General features: G+C 31.8%; 1 protein-coding gene across 3 annotated transcripts in view; it reads right to left on the reverse strand.

Annotated features, from left to right (window-relative positions):
- LOC123674492 (serine/threonine-protein kinase 33-like) overlaps positions 1–17,536 on the reverse strand; it is a 151,424-nt gene that overhangs the window by 114,137 nt on the left and 19,751 nt on the right. For all 3 annotated transcript variants that reach the window (XM_045609381.1, XM_045609379.1, XM_045609380.1), the window contains exon 3: positions 1,954–2,191. In XM_045609381.1, coding sequence (XP_045465337.1) covers positions 1,954–2,191 — 238 coding nt within the window. The remainder of the gene's footprint in view (positions 1–1,953; positions 2,192–17,536) is intronic.

A 17,536-nucleotide genomic window follows, 5' to 3' on the forward strand; every position in this document is an offset into this window, starting at 1 on the left:
TGAGAGTTCTTCGTCTAAAGACAGCCCATCATTGTCAATTGTCAACTTACAAGTCAGATTATTTACTCTCCTTACAATTGAAGAACTGCCAGACCTAAGTTCTTATCAACTTCGGTGGAGGAAGATTGGCTCAGTATAGAGCTAGGACTTTTACCTCTTCAGGAAAGTAATTTAGGATCTTAGAAAATTTCATTCTTTTTTTATACAATTATAAATTTCGGATTCACTTGTATATATTTCCATTTTATAAATATCGTATGTAAATTTTTCTGGTACCAGATATTTTAAAGATTCGGATTGTGAAATACTTATGTAATTATAAGAGGTGTTTGATCGACCTGGGTTTTTGTCCCTTCCATTTGGTAGATTCAGGGATCTGAACCACGACTCAAACAAACGACTGTTCTCGGGCATTTTGAGTTGTAACGAAGAGGTTACAACTCTCCTATTGTCTTTAATAGATGAAGGTAAGAAAAAAAGTGTTGCAGAAAAAAAAAAAAATTTAACCGATTATAAAAACAATAGTTTTTTGCGGAACTCACGATATGCCTATAGGAGAGAGCACCAAGAACTCTGGCAATTTTAGTGATCTTTTGAAATTCAGACCAGTCGCGGGTGATAAAGATTTCGAGATCCATTTATTCAACGCAGCTATTAACTCAAACTATACTTCTCACATAATTCAAAATGAGATCATTTCGGTAGCTGGGCATGTACCAATGACAAATATTGTAGAAGAAGCAAAATCTTCGAAGTATTTCAGTGTAATGGCTGACGAGTCGGCTGATATTTCTGGACATGAGCAGTTATCTATTGGAATACGATATGTATACATGAGCAAAATGAAAATTTTACAGTGAATGAAGAGTTTCTTGGATTCGTACAATTAAACAAATTGAATGCTGATTGCATAGCTGCTTCAATCCTTGAGTTTATAGAAAAATCTGGTTTGAATTTGGACAAACTTGTAGCACAAGGATGGATGCTCAACAATGGCTGGTGAAATTCACGGGGTTCTAAAGATCATAAGAGATAAGTACAAGAAAGTAATTTATTTCCATTGTGCCTACCAAAGGTTGAATTTAGTAATAAATGACATCAGTAAAATTACTGAAATTCGTAATAGCATTGGCACCGTTAAGGACATTATAGTCTTTTTTCGAGAGAGTACTTCAAGAAGAAATCTGATTCCAAATATTCCTTTGTTTTGTGAAATTCGTTGGTCAGCTGAATATAAATCTTTGCGAGTTTTCTCTGAAAACTCTTCTCAAAACTATTTCTGCTATAAAATCTGGAGAAATTTCAATGAATTCTTCAACAACAAAAAGAGCTGCTCAGTTATGGACTGCAATAAACTCTTTCACTTTTGTGGTTTGTTTGACGGTAGCAAGTAAATATTCAAATATATTGGAACCAATAGCAAATACACTACAAGGTGTTTCTATTAATTTTGTGGATGTTCACCGTCATATAAATTTAATTATTGAAATATGTGGAAAACATCGCTCCGATGATGCATGCTTCATAGAATTTTTTCCAAAGCTTCATCTATTGCTCAGTCTCAATATAGAGATTTGAAAACCACGAATTTGCGGTAGACAAATGTACAGATCTAATTATTAAGCAGATTCAGCTGAAGATTACTTCGCATATTTAAATCATTTGATTCCTGTCCTTGAAACGAGCTTCTCGAAAGAACATGTAATGCTTTTTTTCTTTGTTCAATTTTTTGCCAAAGAATTCAAAATTACTAGATATTGAATCTTTTTTTTTGCATAGCCCTACCCCCTCTTATGAATATAAATACAGAAATAGAAAAAAACGGAATACTGATGTCGCCTATACAATCATGGACGTTTTTCAATAATTTTCATTTTGCCCCCCCGAGAAAAATTTCTGCGGGCGCCCATGCTTCTCATTGATAATATTCCAGTAGTCAAAAATGACACTTACCATTTTTATGTAAGTATGCAACAGCGCTTACAAGGTCTGTAGTTATTCTTTTCGAAATACTTTCAGAAAATGGTTTTCTTTCCTTGAATAGAACCCACAGCTCTCCATTACACAATTCCATGATCAGGTATATCTTTTTAGTACTTTCGTAAACTCTGTCTAAATAAACGATGTGGGGATGATTTACCATTTTTAAGATCTGTATTTCTCTTTGTAAGAAAACTAGCTTGAGACCAGACTGAAAACATTTTTCAATGAAAAATTCTCTAGGTTTTGGAGGCAAAAATCATCAGACTTAAAATAATATTTGATTAATTTTCAAGAATTTATTTTCACGTAATGGTTTCGAACAAAAAAAAGTAAATTCTGTTAATTGAATGACTGCATATGTGACTAGATATTTAACACATATCCAATATCACACCACGGAATCCCAATATTCTCAATGAGATATAATCTTTTGAAATTCAAATCGGAACTGTTTAGAACTTGGTATTCACATGAACTGTGTTTTGCCTACTCTCTTGAGGTTTTGCGGTGAACAAGTTGGGAAATACAGGTTATAAAAATACCTTCTAACAAGGATACTTGAAATAGGAGGTTAAGTACAAAAAAGAGCTCGTACTGCCATAGAGTAACCACAAATTAATTAATGGATCACTGGGTGCAATCAATATAACTAACAAGGGCCAATGTATATTTAGCACAAAAAAGTTAGGTAATTCAGCAGTCTCGAAATAGATTCTTCTTCTGCAGTTTCGACAGACGTGGCAACTTTTCCATGACAGAGATTTTCAAAAAAAAAACGAAATCGGAAGTTAAAATTTCAGGAGATCTCGGATACTTCTAGAACCACCTGTTTGTGGTTCTCGAACACTATTGCATGAATTCATTCAGCACTATTTTGAAACAATTTTCTCTAGAAAAAGAGGGAGCAAATTCGAATAATAAATAAATGCTCGAGAGTGAGGATTCGAGAACCACCTATTGGTGGTGCTCGAATTCATTCAACACTTTTTGAAACGATTTTGTCTATAAAAATAAGCGATTTCGAAATAAATAAATGCTTGAATGTTAAGATTTTTTTCTCGATATATACCAATATGAAAAAATAGACAGATAGAATTTATTCATATCTATCTCTATTATCAGATGGCATAAGACAAGTCAGAACAGGAAGAAATTAAAAATTGAAACTATAATTTACCTTTAAATATCAGAATCAAGGAATTATTTTAGTTATCAAATACAGTAACGTAATAAATATACAGAAAATATTACAAATCACTAGAAACTCATAGGTAAGTCAATATTTAAAATCAAGCAAAGTGCATGTTGCATAATTCAATAAGTTCTCTCATAATAGTCTTCAGCATAATATAGGGATACATGTCAACAAGATAGTTCTTTGTTTTCATTTTGAATTTATGTGCTAACGTGATATCTTCAAAACTTCGAAGAAGCCTATTAAAAAATTTTATTCCCACTACTAAATGTAATTTCTTACAGATTCCTATACGCTGGTAAGGTATAGAGAAGTTTGAGATATATCTTGTGTCATGAGCATGAATAGAAATCACTATTCCTTAAATAGCTGTTCTTATTTCCAGGCACCAATGTGATTAAATCCAATATATAAACGCCATACACAGTTAAAATTCTCAGGTTGACAAAAACCGGTCGACAGGAGTCTACAAATGAGACATCTGAAATAAACCTTAGAATTCTCTTCTGTGACAAAAAAAAATTCAAGCAATACGAATCCCAAAACTAATCCTAGATTGTATTTCACTGAAATAAAGTAAAACGAATGTGATTTACATTGAGTGTTTTCCTCAAATTTCTAATTTGAAAACGTTTCGGATTAAACAACTTTGATAAACTTCAACAGTGAGGACAAATCCTAATAAAAAAATAGGTACTCCCATAAATTTCACATTTTCAGTTTTTGTTATGTTTGAGTTGCTAACCAATATATCAAAGTTGAGGGAAAAGTATTTTGGCGAGAATGAAATTCGTTTTAGTTCTATATTAAATAACAAAGATTGATCACATGACCAGGCAGAAAATTCCAATGAAAACTTAATAATTTTGGCCTTAAGGTACCTCATTAATATATAGAATAAACAAAAGAGGTCCAAGTATAGATCCCTGTGGAACTCCTTATGCATTTACCATAAGATCAGACAAGTATGTATTTCCTTCATCAACTATTTTAACGGATTGTAACCTATTATTTAGGTACAGGGATAACCATTCGTACGTTTTTCCCCTAATACCATATTTATGAAGCTTGTCTTTCAAAATACTATGTTCAAAACAGTCAAAAATCCGACTGACGTTACAAAATAACCCGATCGAGCGCTCGCCCTAGTTGACCTAATTTAGAACTTCGTTATAGAACGATTCCAAGGCTGTTGAAGTTTAAATGTTGCTCGGAAACCATGTTAACGATCAGTAACACGAGAATAGCCTAGAGAAATACACCCACTACTCAACCCAATTCGTGCTTGTAGTAGTAGGTTCAAACCCTGCCATTACTGGGTTGAGGAATCATTAAATCTTAGTGATAACACAAACTTATAATATGGTGGTGTGAGAACGCATTTCTCTAGGACAAAACTCTTCTGCCCTTTAAGTCAATCAAAATTGACCTCAAAAGTAATTACTTCATGAACTTCTAAGAATTTCAACATCTGCCCTAGCATGGCATACTCAAATATTTTTGACAAAACTGGTTAATTCTTAATTTTATCCTTGATTATTTCAAGAACATTTTTTGTTGTGATATATGAAAGGAATATGCAGTTAGAAACAAAATTATTTATCTTTTGCATTACGAAAACATTTAAGCAGAACTGCAATTTCCCCACAATAAAACATTATAATTTAGAAAACTGTAAACTAAACTATAATAAACATTCATAACAGATTAAATTGGTAGTAATGCCTAAATTCTATTGATCGCATAAAAGGACGTACTTAACGTCATACTGACTGATAACCCCATTTCTGTAAATGATCCAAATGAATGAACACCCATTGGCTCATTTTAACTTTTGGGTTGTATCTGGTCAGTTTCTTTATTTCTTGCCAGTAGTTTCTGCCTTTCATTTCATTAATCCTTTCACATGTTTCGATCCAAATATATATATATATATATATATATATATATATATATATAAATATATATATATATATATATATATATATAATTTTATCGATATAAATAGTCCTAACCAAATGAAAGAGAGAGAGAGAGAGTTATTGTGAATATTATATAATTATATATTATATAATATTATATTATATATAAATTTTCTAATAAATAATATAATAATAATAAAATTAGACCGTCTAAGGTTGTTTTATACCAATGAAATTTATTATATTTTGTTTAGGTTGAGTTGAACAGGAGATGTACTTAGGTGCATTACTGGACTCCGCCTATTCTCACATTTCCGAGGTTATTTTTTTTTTCTTTGTAAAATTATTTGTATTGATCTTGTATTGTGGGAGTAAAGTCAATCCCCGACTTTTGCCTATACGCGTAGGATTTCTCCTCGCCGTCGGCTTCTCACTCCTCGCTAAGAGGAACATTCACTCAATCCCAGATATTTAAAATATCATCAGAAGGGTAGAGCTCGGTCGTGTCCGGTTCTGGTGGTCCCCCTGGTTCTCGTCGAACTTCTGGTCCTCTTACACGTGATCCTTGGACCTGTCCTTCGCTTCCTTGCCCTAGTTTCCTCAATGTTCTTTGGAAATGTATTGAAAAGTAAAGGTGCCAGGAAGGTTTGTGATTTTAAACCAATAGTTTTTTTCGGCATAGGTAAAGGGATGTTTGGAGATCTCATATCTTTCCTAGTTTTTGTAGGTACCTGTAGCTGATGTTGATGCATAAAAAGGGCAGGGGCGTATAGTTGACGCACAGTAAACATGTTTGACAACTCATATAGACTTTCTGTTCTGTAAGTAATAGGTTTACAATATACAGGGTGAGTCTTTGACTTGTACATATATTTTAACCGTAGATTCTTGAGGTCAAAAGAAACACTTTCTTCATTTACTATTTTTTCCGATTCGGCTCGGTTGAAAAGATATGGCCATTTTAATTTTCATAATGAGCTATGCCGATCCTGGAAATCAGCCCACTGAAGTTTTCCCAAGCATATTTTTATACCATTTGAACTTTGGAAATGGGTTACTATATTAGCAAAACAAGCATTAATTCACTTTTTCCATTCCCTTTGGTGACCGAAGTATTATTTTCAATATAATAAATGAGTATAGCAAATTCGTGGGACATAGATATGTTGATTATTTTTCTCTTGATTTCTATTTTATATTCGATAATAATAAAAAATTAAGCTTGCAACCACCCATATTAAATCTGATATTCATATCCAATCATTTATTTTCGCTTTTTCACTTCGTTTCGTACGTGAGTTACGTATTCATATAACCTTTCATTTTCATATGGGTAAATAAACATAGATGATAATCATCTGTGGACTTCCCACGTTGCCAAGTTAACAATTACAAAACACTATAATGACAAAAAACCTACCGAATAATAAGCTAAATCTATGTACCTATGAATACTAATCATCTCGCATCTGTAATGTTATGTTTAAAGGTTATGTTATGTTTTATCAATAAAATTCAAGAAACCCAAATGTGGTATTCAAACCAGTGTTCAATTTGAATTCTTATTATCATGGAATCAGTGAGAAAAGTTTTAAATTTTTAAGGTAGCAAGAAGTGTAAAAACGCTTGCATTTTGGATTGAATGAACCCAGAATACTTTATCTAAGTGCCTACACAATAACTTAGCCCGAAAATGAAAAGGCAGTTTCATGAATGGATTTATGTGGAAGATAGAATCACCTCTGTATCACACAGAGGTAATTTTGTGATGGAAAAATTCCGATTTTATCTTGTTAAAAATAACAGTAGTATGAGGAGGAATAAATAATTTCCAGAAGGAATTGAATTTTTTTCCTTTTTCATCCTAGGAGCTTATAAGTTTCATGAATCTTCAATATTCCATTATTGATTAATTATTGATCTTGATTTTTGTATTAAAAATGAAATGGTGGTATTCAATATGAATATCCACCATTGAATATTCTGCTTCTATCAACTCACTGAAGTTTTTTATTTATTCTCACGTTGAAACAATTTTGGCCCTCTTAAAAGTATGTCAGTCAAATGTTCTAGGATGAAATTATCGAATAGCAAATGGATAGAAGCATTCAATCACGTAAAAATGAAATTTTAGGATGTATTGTTATGAATCGATGAAAGCTCAGAAGACTGGAAGAAGATTATAGTAATGTTTGGTAGCAGCAGTTTTTAATGGGATTTCAGATCTTGATTGGTGTTATTTTATAGGGAGCCTAATTTGTGAAAATTCATTTGAAAATGAGTTTCGATCAGAATAATTCAAAATAGAATATTAAATTTAATGAAATATCTTCATATTATAGGGCTGTGCCAAAGCTCAGTAATTTGTTACCATGAAAATATTTGAAATCCTTTTCTTCTTAGTGTTCACTAATGCCAATATTCTGTCTGAAAATTTGATACCCAAAAAATGCTCTCGAGTACTTTCGATAATAAAGAAGCAATTAGTCTTTCCTTAATATTATCAATGTTATAATCAACATCTTCGAAAATTTTATTTTCCTGAAGATGGTAAAATGGTATTCGGCTAGAAAAGAGGGAGTACAACGTACTAGTAAATTTACTTGTTTGTTATCGAACAGATAAACTGAAAATATTATGAAACTTCCCAACAATTATGTAATCTTTTTTTTTTGTTTTCACATATCAACTACATGTAAAATAAATTTTGAATTCTTGTAAGGTATACCTTTTTTTCAAAAGTACTCAATAAACTGAAGCTTTTGATAAACTTATCGAAAGATTAACAGTGACTTGAAATCATGTATTATTGCCAAATCCACTTTTTCAATATAAATCCAGTATTCAAATCAAAATAGAAAAATATTTCTCTTGTGCCCCACAGTAGGTATACAACATTCAAAGCAATTTGAAATAAAGATTTTTCATTACTGAAACAAAAAAATGCATATCAAAAAGCAGGAATTGAAGTACAAACTACCATAATAATAAATTGTCTTTATTTTCATTTAATTTATAAATAACCAGGTTTAACATTTTTCACTCTAATACTTCTTACGTAGATTCATTTAGCCTCAGATGGATTGTGCGAATTAAAAAACATTCAATATTTAGCCATAGTCTAAGATCCCGATAAAGAACGACCTTCACCGAGATGCTTATTGGATAAAACGTATTTTATATTTAATTTAACATGTCAATGAATATATCACATATGGGTTGCCTAACAAATTTTAGTCCAGAGTAGGTTTAATTAATAATTGAAAAAAATTTTTTTTTCGAACATTTCACCGGTTTGCTCATTAGATAAATTCTATACCAATCGAATGTATGAAGCCCATAGAATGTGCAAACGTTAGGTTGCCTATTTTTTTCCGGTCACAACTCTCGGTTGCCAGGTATGAACAGGTCAATCTATACTAGCATTTTGCAACGGTCTGACTATTTAATCAAAATCAATATGATTAAAGATTATTTTATTATGAGCACGGTGGTATAGGGTTGCCTGCGAAAAATCAGTCCAGAATCCCGGTTGTCGAATTTCAAAAAGTTAAATATTGCTGCGAGTGAGGACACAGCATAGCAGCTGTTTGAAGTCCGTCCAGTGAAAGAAAGAGAGTGCGCATGCTATTTGTTCTTGGAAATGAAAAGGATAGCGATAGACTCGTATACAGTGTGACCAGATTTAGTAGAAATCTACTTTTTTAGTAGATTTTTCGCATTTTCATGGAGTTTTTAGTAGGAAGAAATCCTTTGGTAGATTTCAGTAGATTTTGGTAGTTTTAAAAATATAACCGAGGCGATTGGGAATATGGAAATTCGGATGTCTAGACTGTTTCTATGAATCAATTCATTGTTCATTCTCGTGTTTCTAGAAGAACGTACCTACTTAAACATAATAAAATCATAAAACTTCTGTCGGCTGAGAATAAATACGAAGAATGATGGAATATCCGAAGGGTGCCTCATTGAAAACAGGTGGTGTGTAAACTTCCGTTGAAAATATACCATTATCTCACATTTGGTATTTTATTCAGTGGAAAAAATATGTCTAACTGGAATTTATTTCATCGACAAATTTGGGTGGCTGCATATTTCAGATTTCGAATGCCGAATGCAAGAGAATATTTTCGGCTATTAACCGCATCAAAACAAAAAATAGAAACTGATTTCTAAATAAAAATATAGCATTATTATAACATGCTAAAGAAGGACTTAAAGAGATAGGTGATTGTTGTCGTTTTCAACCTACAAAAAATATGCTCGATTCGATGGATAGTGAAAATTTATGTATGGATGTTAAAGACGATGATTTGACTGCAGATTGATACTGATTTTTCAATAATTTTTTTTTGTTCAACTGTAGTAATTCATTTCTTTATTTAATGTTATTTTTATCTGAAAGATTTTATTTTTTATTTCTATTTATATCCTTTTGTTCATTTAAATATATAAATTTGTTTGTTTATATTTGCTATTTTGATCCTATTTGTTTCTGTTCGTTTTTTTTTCTCCTTTTTTTTGTCGTTCAAATTTTGAAATAAAATCTTGTTTCACTTTCGCATGAGATATCGCATTTTTGGGAAAAATTATTCTGTCAAAGAAGACAGTGAGCACTTCTTAGAAAAAATAAAAGGCTTCGACTCCAACTCCATTCCACCATGCTGGATATCATTAATTCAAAAAATTTCACGAACTATTTTTGTAAATTCCATGTGGCTTAATGCAGCGGATCCAATATGCGTGAAACTTCAGCCTGAGAACTGCGGTTGGTTCTTAGATGAATATTTTAAACCAGTAGGATTCATTGGGGATCATACACCTTTGAAGACAGAAGACATTGTCGAAAGAACTGAAACGGAGAGTGATGATGACGAAGAAGATTCAGAAGTTGGAGATCATAGTTATATGTCCGATGACTCGGAACCTAAATAATTTCAAAAAATTTTTGTATTTATAATTTTCAATGAAAAACAGAAGTATTTTTTTAATTGTTGTTTTTCATTTTGTCGTCTAATAATAAAGATGAAATTTGCAAGATAAGTATTATATATGTATTACTATAACCTTCTTTTTTGGTAAAGATTCTTTAGTGTCACATGAAAAATATACACACATAAATAATTAATTGACTATTCCTCTATTTCAAAAATTATCTACTCCAAAATGATGCACGCATACACGAGTCTATCGCTATCCTTTTCATTTAGTGTCCCATAAAAAATATACACACATAAATAATTAATTGATTGAAAAAAAAATTAAATAACTATTCATCTATTTTCATAATTATCTGCTCCAAAATAATGCACGCATATATCCTTTTCATTTCCACGAACAAATAGCATGCGCACTCTCTTTCTTTCACTGGACGGACTTCAAACAGCTGCTATGCTGTGTCCTCACTCGCAGCAATATTTAACTTTTTAAAATTCGACAACCGGGATTCTGGACTAATTTTTCGCAGGCAACCCTTTACCACCGTGTTCATAATAAAATAATCTTTAATCATATTGATTTTGATTAAATAGTCAGACCGTTGCAAAATGCTAGTATAGATTGACCTGTTTATACCTGGCAACCGAGAGTTGTGACCGGAAAAAATAGGCAACCTAACGTTTGCACATTCTATAGGCTTCATACTTTCGATTGGTATAGAATTTATCTAATAAGCAAACCGGTGAAATGTTCGAAAAAAAAAAATTTTAATTATTAATTAAACCTACTCTGGACTAAAATTTGTTAGGCAATCCATATGTGATATATTCATTGACATGTTAAATTAAATATAAAATACGTTTTATCAAATAAGCATCTCGGTGAAGGTCGTTCTATATCGGGATCCTATACTACCAAAAATCATTAAATTAGGCCTGCCATTATTCGAATTAATTCTCAATGATTCCTGATCTCAGATGTATTCATTATATTATTATAATATCTATAAACCAAGGACAGTAACTACAAACTATGTGTATGCCTTAAAATATCAATAGCTATTGATTCTGAAACATATGGATTGGATCAGTACATGTACTAGATAACAAGATAGGATCTGCGTTAATGGTGAAATCAGTGACTTTGAAATCATTTTTCAGTACATCGATGAGTATGAAGTTTGAATAAATATTCATTACAGAACTAGTGCTTCACTTATTCAAGTAGTTGAATTTATCAACAGAATCATTGTATTGTAGATTTTTGGTTATTTCAATTAATCAATTTACTTTTCCATTCATTATATGGAAAAATTATCCTTATTAAATCATGAACACCTCACAGCAAACTGTTGCCGGTTGGATTTAATTTGAAGGGGTTCAAGATTCTCTTTAAATACAGGTCATCTGAAACTTCTCTGTATCTAGTGGGCAATCATCTTCACGAAATAAATCACGAAGGAAAATCGTCGTCCAATTAAATTTATTATGGTGTTTTTCTGAATGATCCGATGAATTATTAGGAGATCTGAAGAAATACAATAATTATTCAATATATTATTTATATTATATAACTTAGTAACTTACTTACGCCGAACTATGTTGTTTCTTATTGAAACATAAAATATTTTCGAATCAAATATCGAATTATTTCATTTGTTTGCCAAACAACCACAATTCTTCGAGATTTCTCAAATTTTCAGTTTGGCCATGCGCATAGAGTAATAAACTCTGAGGCCATGCGCAATAGTTCAAATCGTTCATATTATACGGTAATCTAGCATATTATGACTTATTTTATTATACAAAATTCGATTTAACATTTCGGATGATACTAATTATTACATTTAATGTAATTCATAATAAAATAAATTTATTATTCATAAATTTGATGGTTTGTTTAAAAAATTATTCGAGATTCTTCTATGTTGATCTGTCTTGCGCATAGAATGATCCGAAAACAATTGAAATTCGAATTTATGGTATCATGATTTCTGTTGCTTTGTTTAATGTAAATGATAAGTATTAAGTGTATTTAGTTTGTTAAGTGTTACCTAAGTGCGTTCAACTTGTTAAGTGTTAAGTGTGTTTAGTTTGTTTAGTGTGAAGTGTTTGTTTGTGAAGTTCTTTAAGTGTGTTAAGTGGAAATTATCAGAATGTATTCTAACCAGGAGATGGTAGATATGTTGGAATGCTATTTCACAAATGGAAAAATAGCGAGAAGAGCTAAAGAAGCTTATGGAAGGCTGTTTCCAAATAGGAGACAGCCAAATGAGAGAACTTTCGTAAGGATTGTTCAAAGATTGCGTGATCATGGAACCGTCGCTATCAACATAGTGGATAATGGCCGAATGCGATCGAGAGCACTGGATGAGACAATGGATGATGTTCTAGATGACGTGCAACAGCACCCCGAAACAAGTACGAGACGTCTCGCATTGCGATATAACATATCGCAATCTACGGTGGATCGCAGCTTGAGAGATCAAGGATTGTACCCATACCATATTCAAAAGGTACAAGCTTTATTGCCGACAGATTTACCAAAAAGAATTGAATTTTCTCAATGGGTGAGCTTATTCAAATCACTTTATTTTCAAACTAAGTCGGCTGGTTCCCTCACTTGTCAATGCAAATTCAGTGTTTCAATCCATGATTTTTGACCTGACAACGTAGCAAATATTAATTTCTGTGAGTCTTTTCTATCAGAGTTGCAATTAGCTAAAGTACCCAATTTTTTGAATTTCACAGATTTTTTTTTTTTTTAAACATATTACTCGAAAACGGCTCAATATACGAGAAAATATGAAGAATACTTTTATTTTTCAAATTAGCTGAATATCCTTCAATGAACGTCCTAGTTACTTTTAAGAGTTCGGTTCTTTGAATTTCTGGTATTTTTATGGGATGAAGTGTTCATAATGAAGAAACGGGGAGATGTGGATAAAATTTTGTGTACGGAGAAGATTCATCACATACATGAAAAACTATATCCCGGAATTCATTTTTTTCTATACAACTATTTCCGAGATATGACGGAAAATGACATTTTTTATCGATTTTCAACAGCCTGTATCTTTTTAACAGGGCCGAATCGGAAAAAAGGTAAATGAAAAAAGGGTTTCTATTGACCTCAGGAATCTTCGGTTGAAATATATGTACAAGTCAAAGACTCACCCTGTATAATTTTCAACACCCATTTTTGAGCTACTTCTATTTTTTTATAATAAGAGTTTGCTATCCCTCCCCATGATTGTATAGCATAATTCAAATGCGGTTCAACCAGTACTTGATACACCCTCGCCAGTTCGTTTTGCTCACATATTTCTCTTAAACTTTGCGTTTACCTAATAGTGATTTTTGCATTTTCCATATTTGAACCAATAAAAATGATGTTATAATAATCTTACTAATATAAACTGCTCTCTGCTTCCACACAGCACCGCGTTATATAACGATGTAAGGGAACAGGGTAAATGATTGAAATGGAACAAAATGGGATTTATACAATGCAAACTGTCCTTCTAATGAACTGTAATCCTAATATATTTAAAATGTCCGTGAATTAAACCAAAACCGTTATATTAAACACCGAAAACTTTATTCTAAAAAACTTCAACTTTTCTTTCCGATAACCGATACATCTCATTTATAATCATATATAATATAATCATATAACAAAACATACGTCTCGATATTCCTAAAACACGCGACGTTGCCAAAACTAAACATCATAATAACTTAAAAAGGGCTAAAACAGTGATCTTATTCTTTTCATTACAAGATTCGCTTGTTCATTCCATCGTAGATAACTGTCCATCATTATCCCTAAATATTTAATATATTCTGTACTTTTCTTTTGAAAAGAATGTCCTTTAGTTTTCATGCATAACGTATCAAATGGAGGTTTTGTAGTTCTAAGACTCGTAAATGTCATAAATTTAGTTTTATTCATGTTAACTGTCAACTTTCTTCTTTCAAAAAGTTTAATTATCTCAGCAAAATTTTTTTCAGTTTTTAACTTCAATTGGTTCCATGTCGACGCGGTAAAGTAGACTACTGTGTCATCCGCAAAACTCACAATTTCATTGCCTGGCTTCAAGGCAAATAATGCATCTATATAAAACAGAAAGAGGATTGGGCCCAAAATTGTCACCTGGGGCACTCAGCATGTATTTGTTTCTTCTATACTTAAGACTTTTCCTATTTTGACTTTCTTCCTCTTAGATAGCTCTTGATAAAATCAAATGATACTCCTCTCCACCCCATACTTTCTAAAGTCTGCAACAATATTTCGTGATTGACCGTATCAAAGGCCTTCGAGAGGTCAACGAATATGCATATCGCTGGTACATTATTATCCATGGCTTCAGTGATCAACTCTACTAGAGAATTGATGGCATCTTGTGTTGATCTCTTTTTTTGGAATCCATATTGATTCTTGGCCAATATCTTGTACGTGTGCATTTGTATAAAATTTTTTCGAATATTTTCGCAGTTGATGAGATTAAGGATATAGGTCTATAATTCTTCGGCTCCGTCCGTTCTGACGACTTATATAGTGGTATTACCACGGCGGTTTTTAGGATATGTAGGAATATTCGTTTTCTGATACTATTGTTGATAAGATAGGTTAATGGTTTTTCAATGCGAGTAGATATGATTTTTAAGGTTTCTGCTTTGATGGAGTTATTATTTTTTAATTCCTTAATTACTTTTTTCCCTTCTGCTTCATCCGTGTCAAAATAAACAATGGAGGTGCAATGTTTATGGGTTGTTTGCAGTACGTGATCTTGATGTGAAGTGAATTTTTCTGCTACTCTCGTTGCAACGTTTATAGAATATTCATTAAATTGCTCTGCTATATCACCGTCTCCCTTCAATATCTCGCCATTTTCATTCTTTTTACTTGGAATCATATTTTCTTGTTTTTTTATTATTCACTATTTTCCAGAGTACTCTTGAATAATTTTGATTTTTTCTATTTCCTTTCGATAATAAAATTTTTTGCCCATTTCAGTAATTCTTCTAACTTATTTTTGTGTGGTTTGAATTTCTCCAAAAGTTCAGGGTTGTTGGGGTTGTATATGAATTTTTATACAATTGATCTTTAGTTTTAATCGATACTATATAAAACCGTTCGTAATATTTCGGCATCTAGAGCAAAAATGACAAGAATAAGACCCCCCCCTCGAAATCGTCCCGAGATCCCGGGAAAAATCCCAAACCTTGGATTCTCCTCGCAGTTTTCGAGTATATGGGGTGTTTCGGATTATTTTGTCATTTCAAGTCCCATATTTCTGTGGTATCTGTGGACAATTCGACTGTCAGTGTCATGTTATAATATAATGATAAATATTCCATTTCGATATACTTTCTTGAAAGTTCTTGAGAAAGTTTGCAGTTTCCAAAATTGTTATTTAATATTTAAATTAATGCCGACAGATATAATGCAAAGTCTCCGGGAATCAAAAATTCGATAGATATTTGTCAAAATTTGGAAATGAACATTGATATCATCGAATGCATTTTCCTCAGTTCAGGTTCGTTTGAAGGGTTTGTATTATTGATTCAATTGGATGAATGTTTATTTATTTCAGGAATTTTCCCTTTATTTTCCACAAACTATAAAACTACATTCTCATTCGAGAATTTGAATCTATTGCGACAGAAGATGGAACTACAAAAGAGAACAGAAGCTTCATCTGATCATCAATAGGAATACCGATATTAGTAAATTGTAAACTTCAAATGAACATGAATCACCCATAGAGCCAGAAAATACATAAATGAATGAATGAATCAATTTGTAATTCAATTCAGTCTTAGATTGGAGTAAAAGTTGTGCTACTATGAAACAGTATCAAACAGATAGAAAAACTCCTTATAGATAATTCACAATTGGCTTTATTACTGGAAAAAAGAGCCAAGTTAGTCAGATGACATTAAAAAATTTCCATGTGTTTTTTGAATATCTAAAATATACACTTTTGCGACAGAAGAGTGCAAAAATATAAGTGACCAATCCGTTTTTGAAGAATTTGAGTGCAGTGCTGTTGAATTCATAATGAATAAGTCAAATCGTTGTGAAATCTTTCATAAGCATAATTTCAACTATATATACCCTGTTATATTATCCTAATATTATTTGCCGCTCAACTGAAACATGTATTAATAAACTTTGGAAATTAGACTCTCAAACTTTTAACCTGATTTGACAAGTAGGTTCCACCTATATATATGATATAACAATTGCTTATGAGGTAACATAAGCCATGGGTATTTGAAAGGCAAGTCTATTCATTCTGTCTCTCTTTAAGTTGTTTATTTATAGCTCTACTGAATAATTCTTAAGAAAAAATTCATTTTAGATGTGAATGAATTAAATTTGGACTTATGCATCATATATGACTATAAATTTGAGGAAGATATATCCTTCTTCTTCTTGACGTGCCCTATCCGTTCCGGACGTTGGCAATCAACATGGCAAGTTTTATCTTGTTCGCTGCGTTTCTAAATAGTTGTATGGATGTCTGGCCAAACCACTTCCTGAGATTGTGCAACCATGAATGTCTTCTTCTACCCGGTCCCCTCTTGCCTTCCACTTTTCCCTGTATTATCAACTGCAGAACTTGGTATTTGCTATTCCTCATGACGTGTCCGAAGTATTGAAGCTTTCGTTGTTTGATGGTTAGCACAACTTCCTTGTTCTTTTTCATTCTTCTCAATACTTTTCCATCCATCATTCTAAATTCCATTATTAGTCTTTTGAATAGTACTTTGAAGATATTGATTTCAATAATGTATGGAATATATTCACTGGTCTTCCTTCAGTTGAAGTTTGGCATTCAGCTTTTCTTAAAATGAATATCTTTTCTCCATTTTCTTGTAAAACAATCAAATTCTTCATCGATGCCGAAGATATATATATATATATATATATATATATATATATATATATATATATATATATGCTGGGTCTACAAAAAGAGTTGATAAGTACTGCACAGAAACAGGTTATTCTTGCTACCACAAGGATAGTGCGAAAGTTCCTTTCTACCTCCTGAACACCTTGTCCGCTAAGCGGACCGGTGTAGTTGGCGAACCATCCCCATCGTGGTGAAGTTAAAAAAAAAAAAAAAAAAAAAAATATATATACTGAATGATCCTTTAAATTATATTTCAGTTGTAACATTTTGACTAGTATTTCAAGTGAACAATTTAAACTGATTTTATATATATATATATATATATATATATATATATATATACAGGGTGAGTCTTTGACTTGTACATATATTTTAACCGAAGGTTCTTGAGGTCAAAAGAAACACTTTTTTCATTTACCATTTTTTCCGATTCGGCCCTGTTAAAAAGATATAGCCATTTTAAATTTTCAAAATGAGCTAATTCACCCCTGAAAACCGGAACACTGAAGTTTTCTCAAGCATAAGATATACCTCTTGAACCTTGGAAATAAGCTACTAAATTAGAAAAAC

This window comes from Harmonia axyridis, chromosome 3 (assembly GCF_914767665.1).
Source record: "Harmonia axyridis chromosome 3, icHarAxyr1.1, whole genome shotgun sequence".
NCBI classification, from domain to species: Eukaryota; Metazoa; Arthropoda; class Insecta; order Coleoptera; family Coccinellidae; genus Harmonia; species Harmonia axyridis.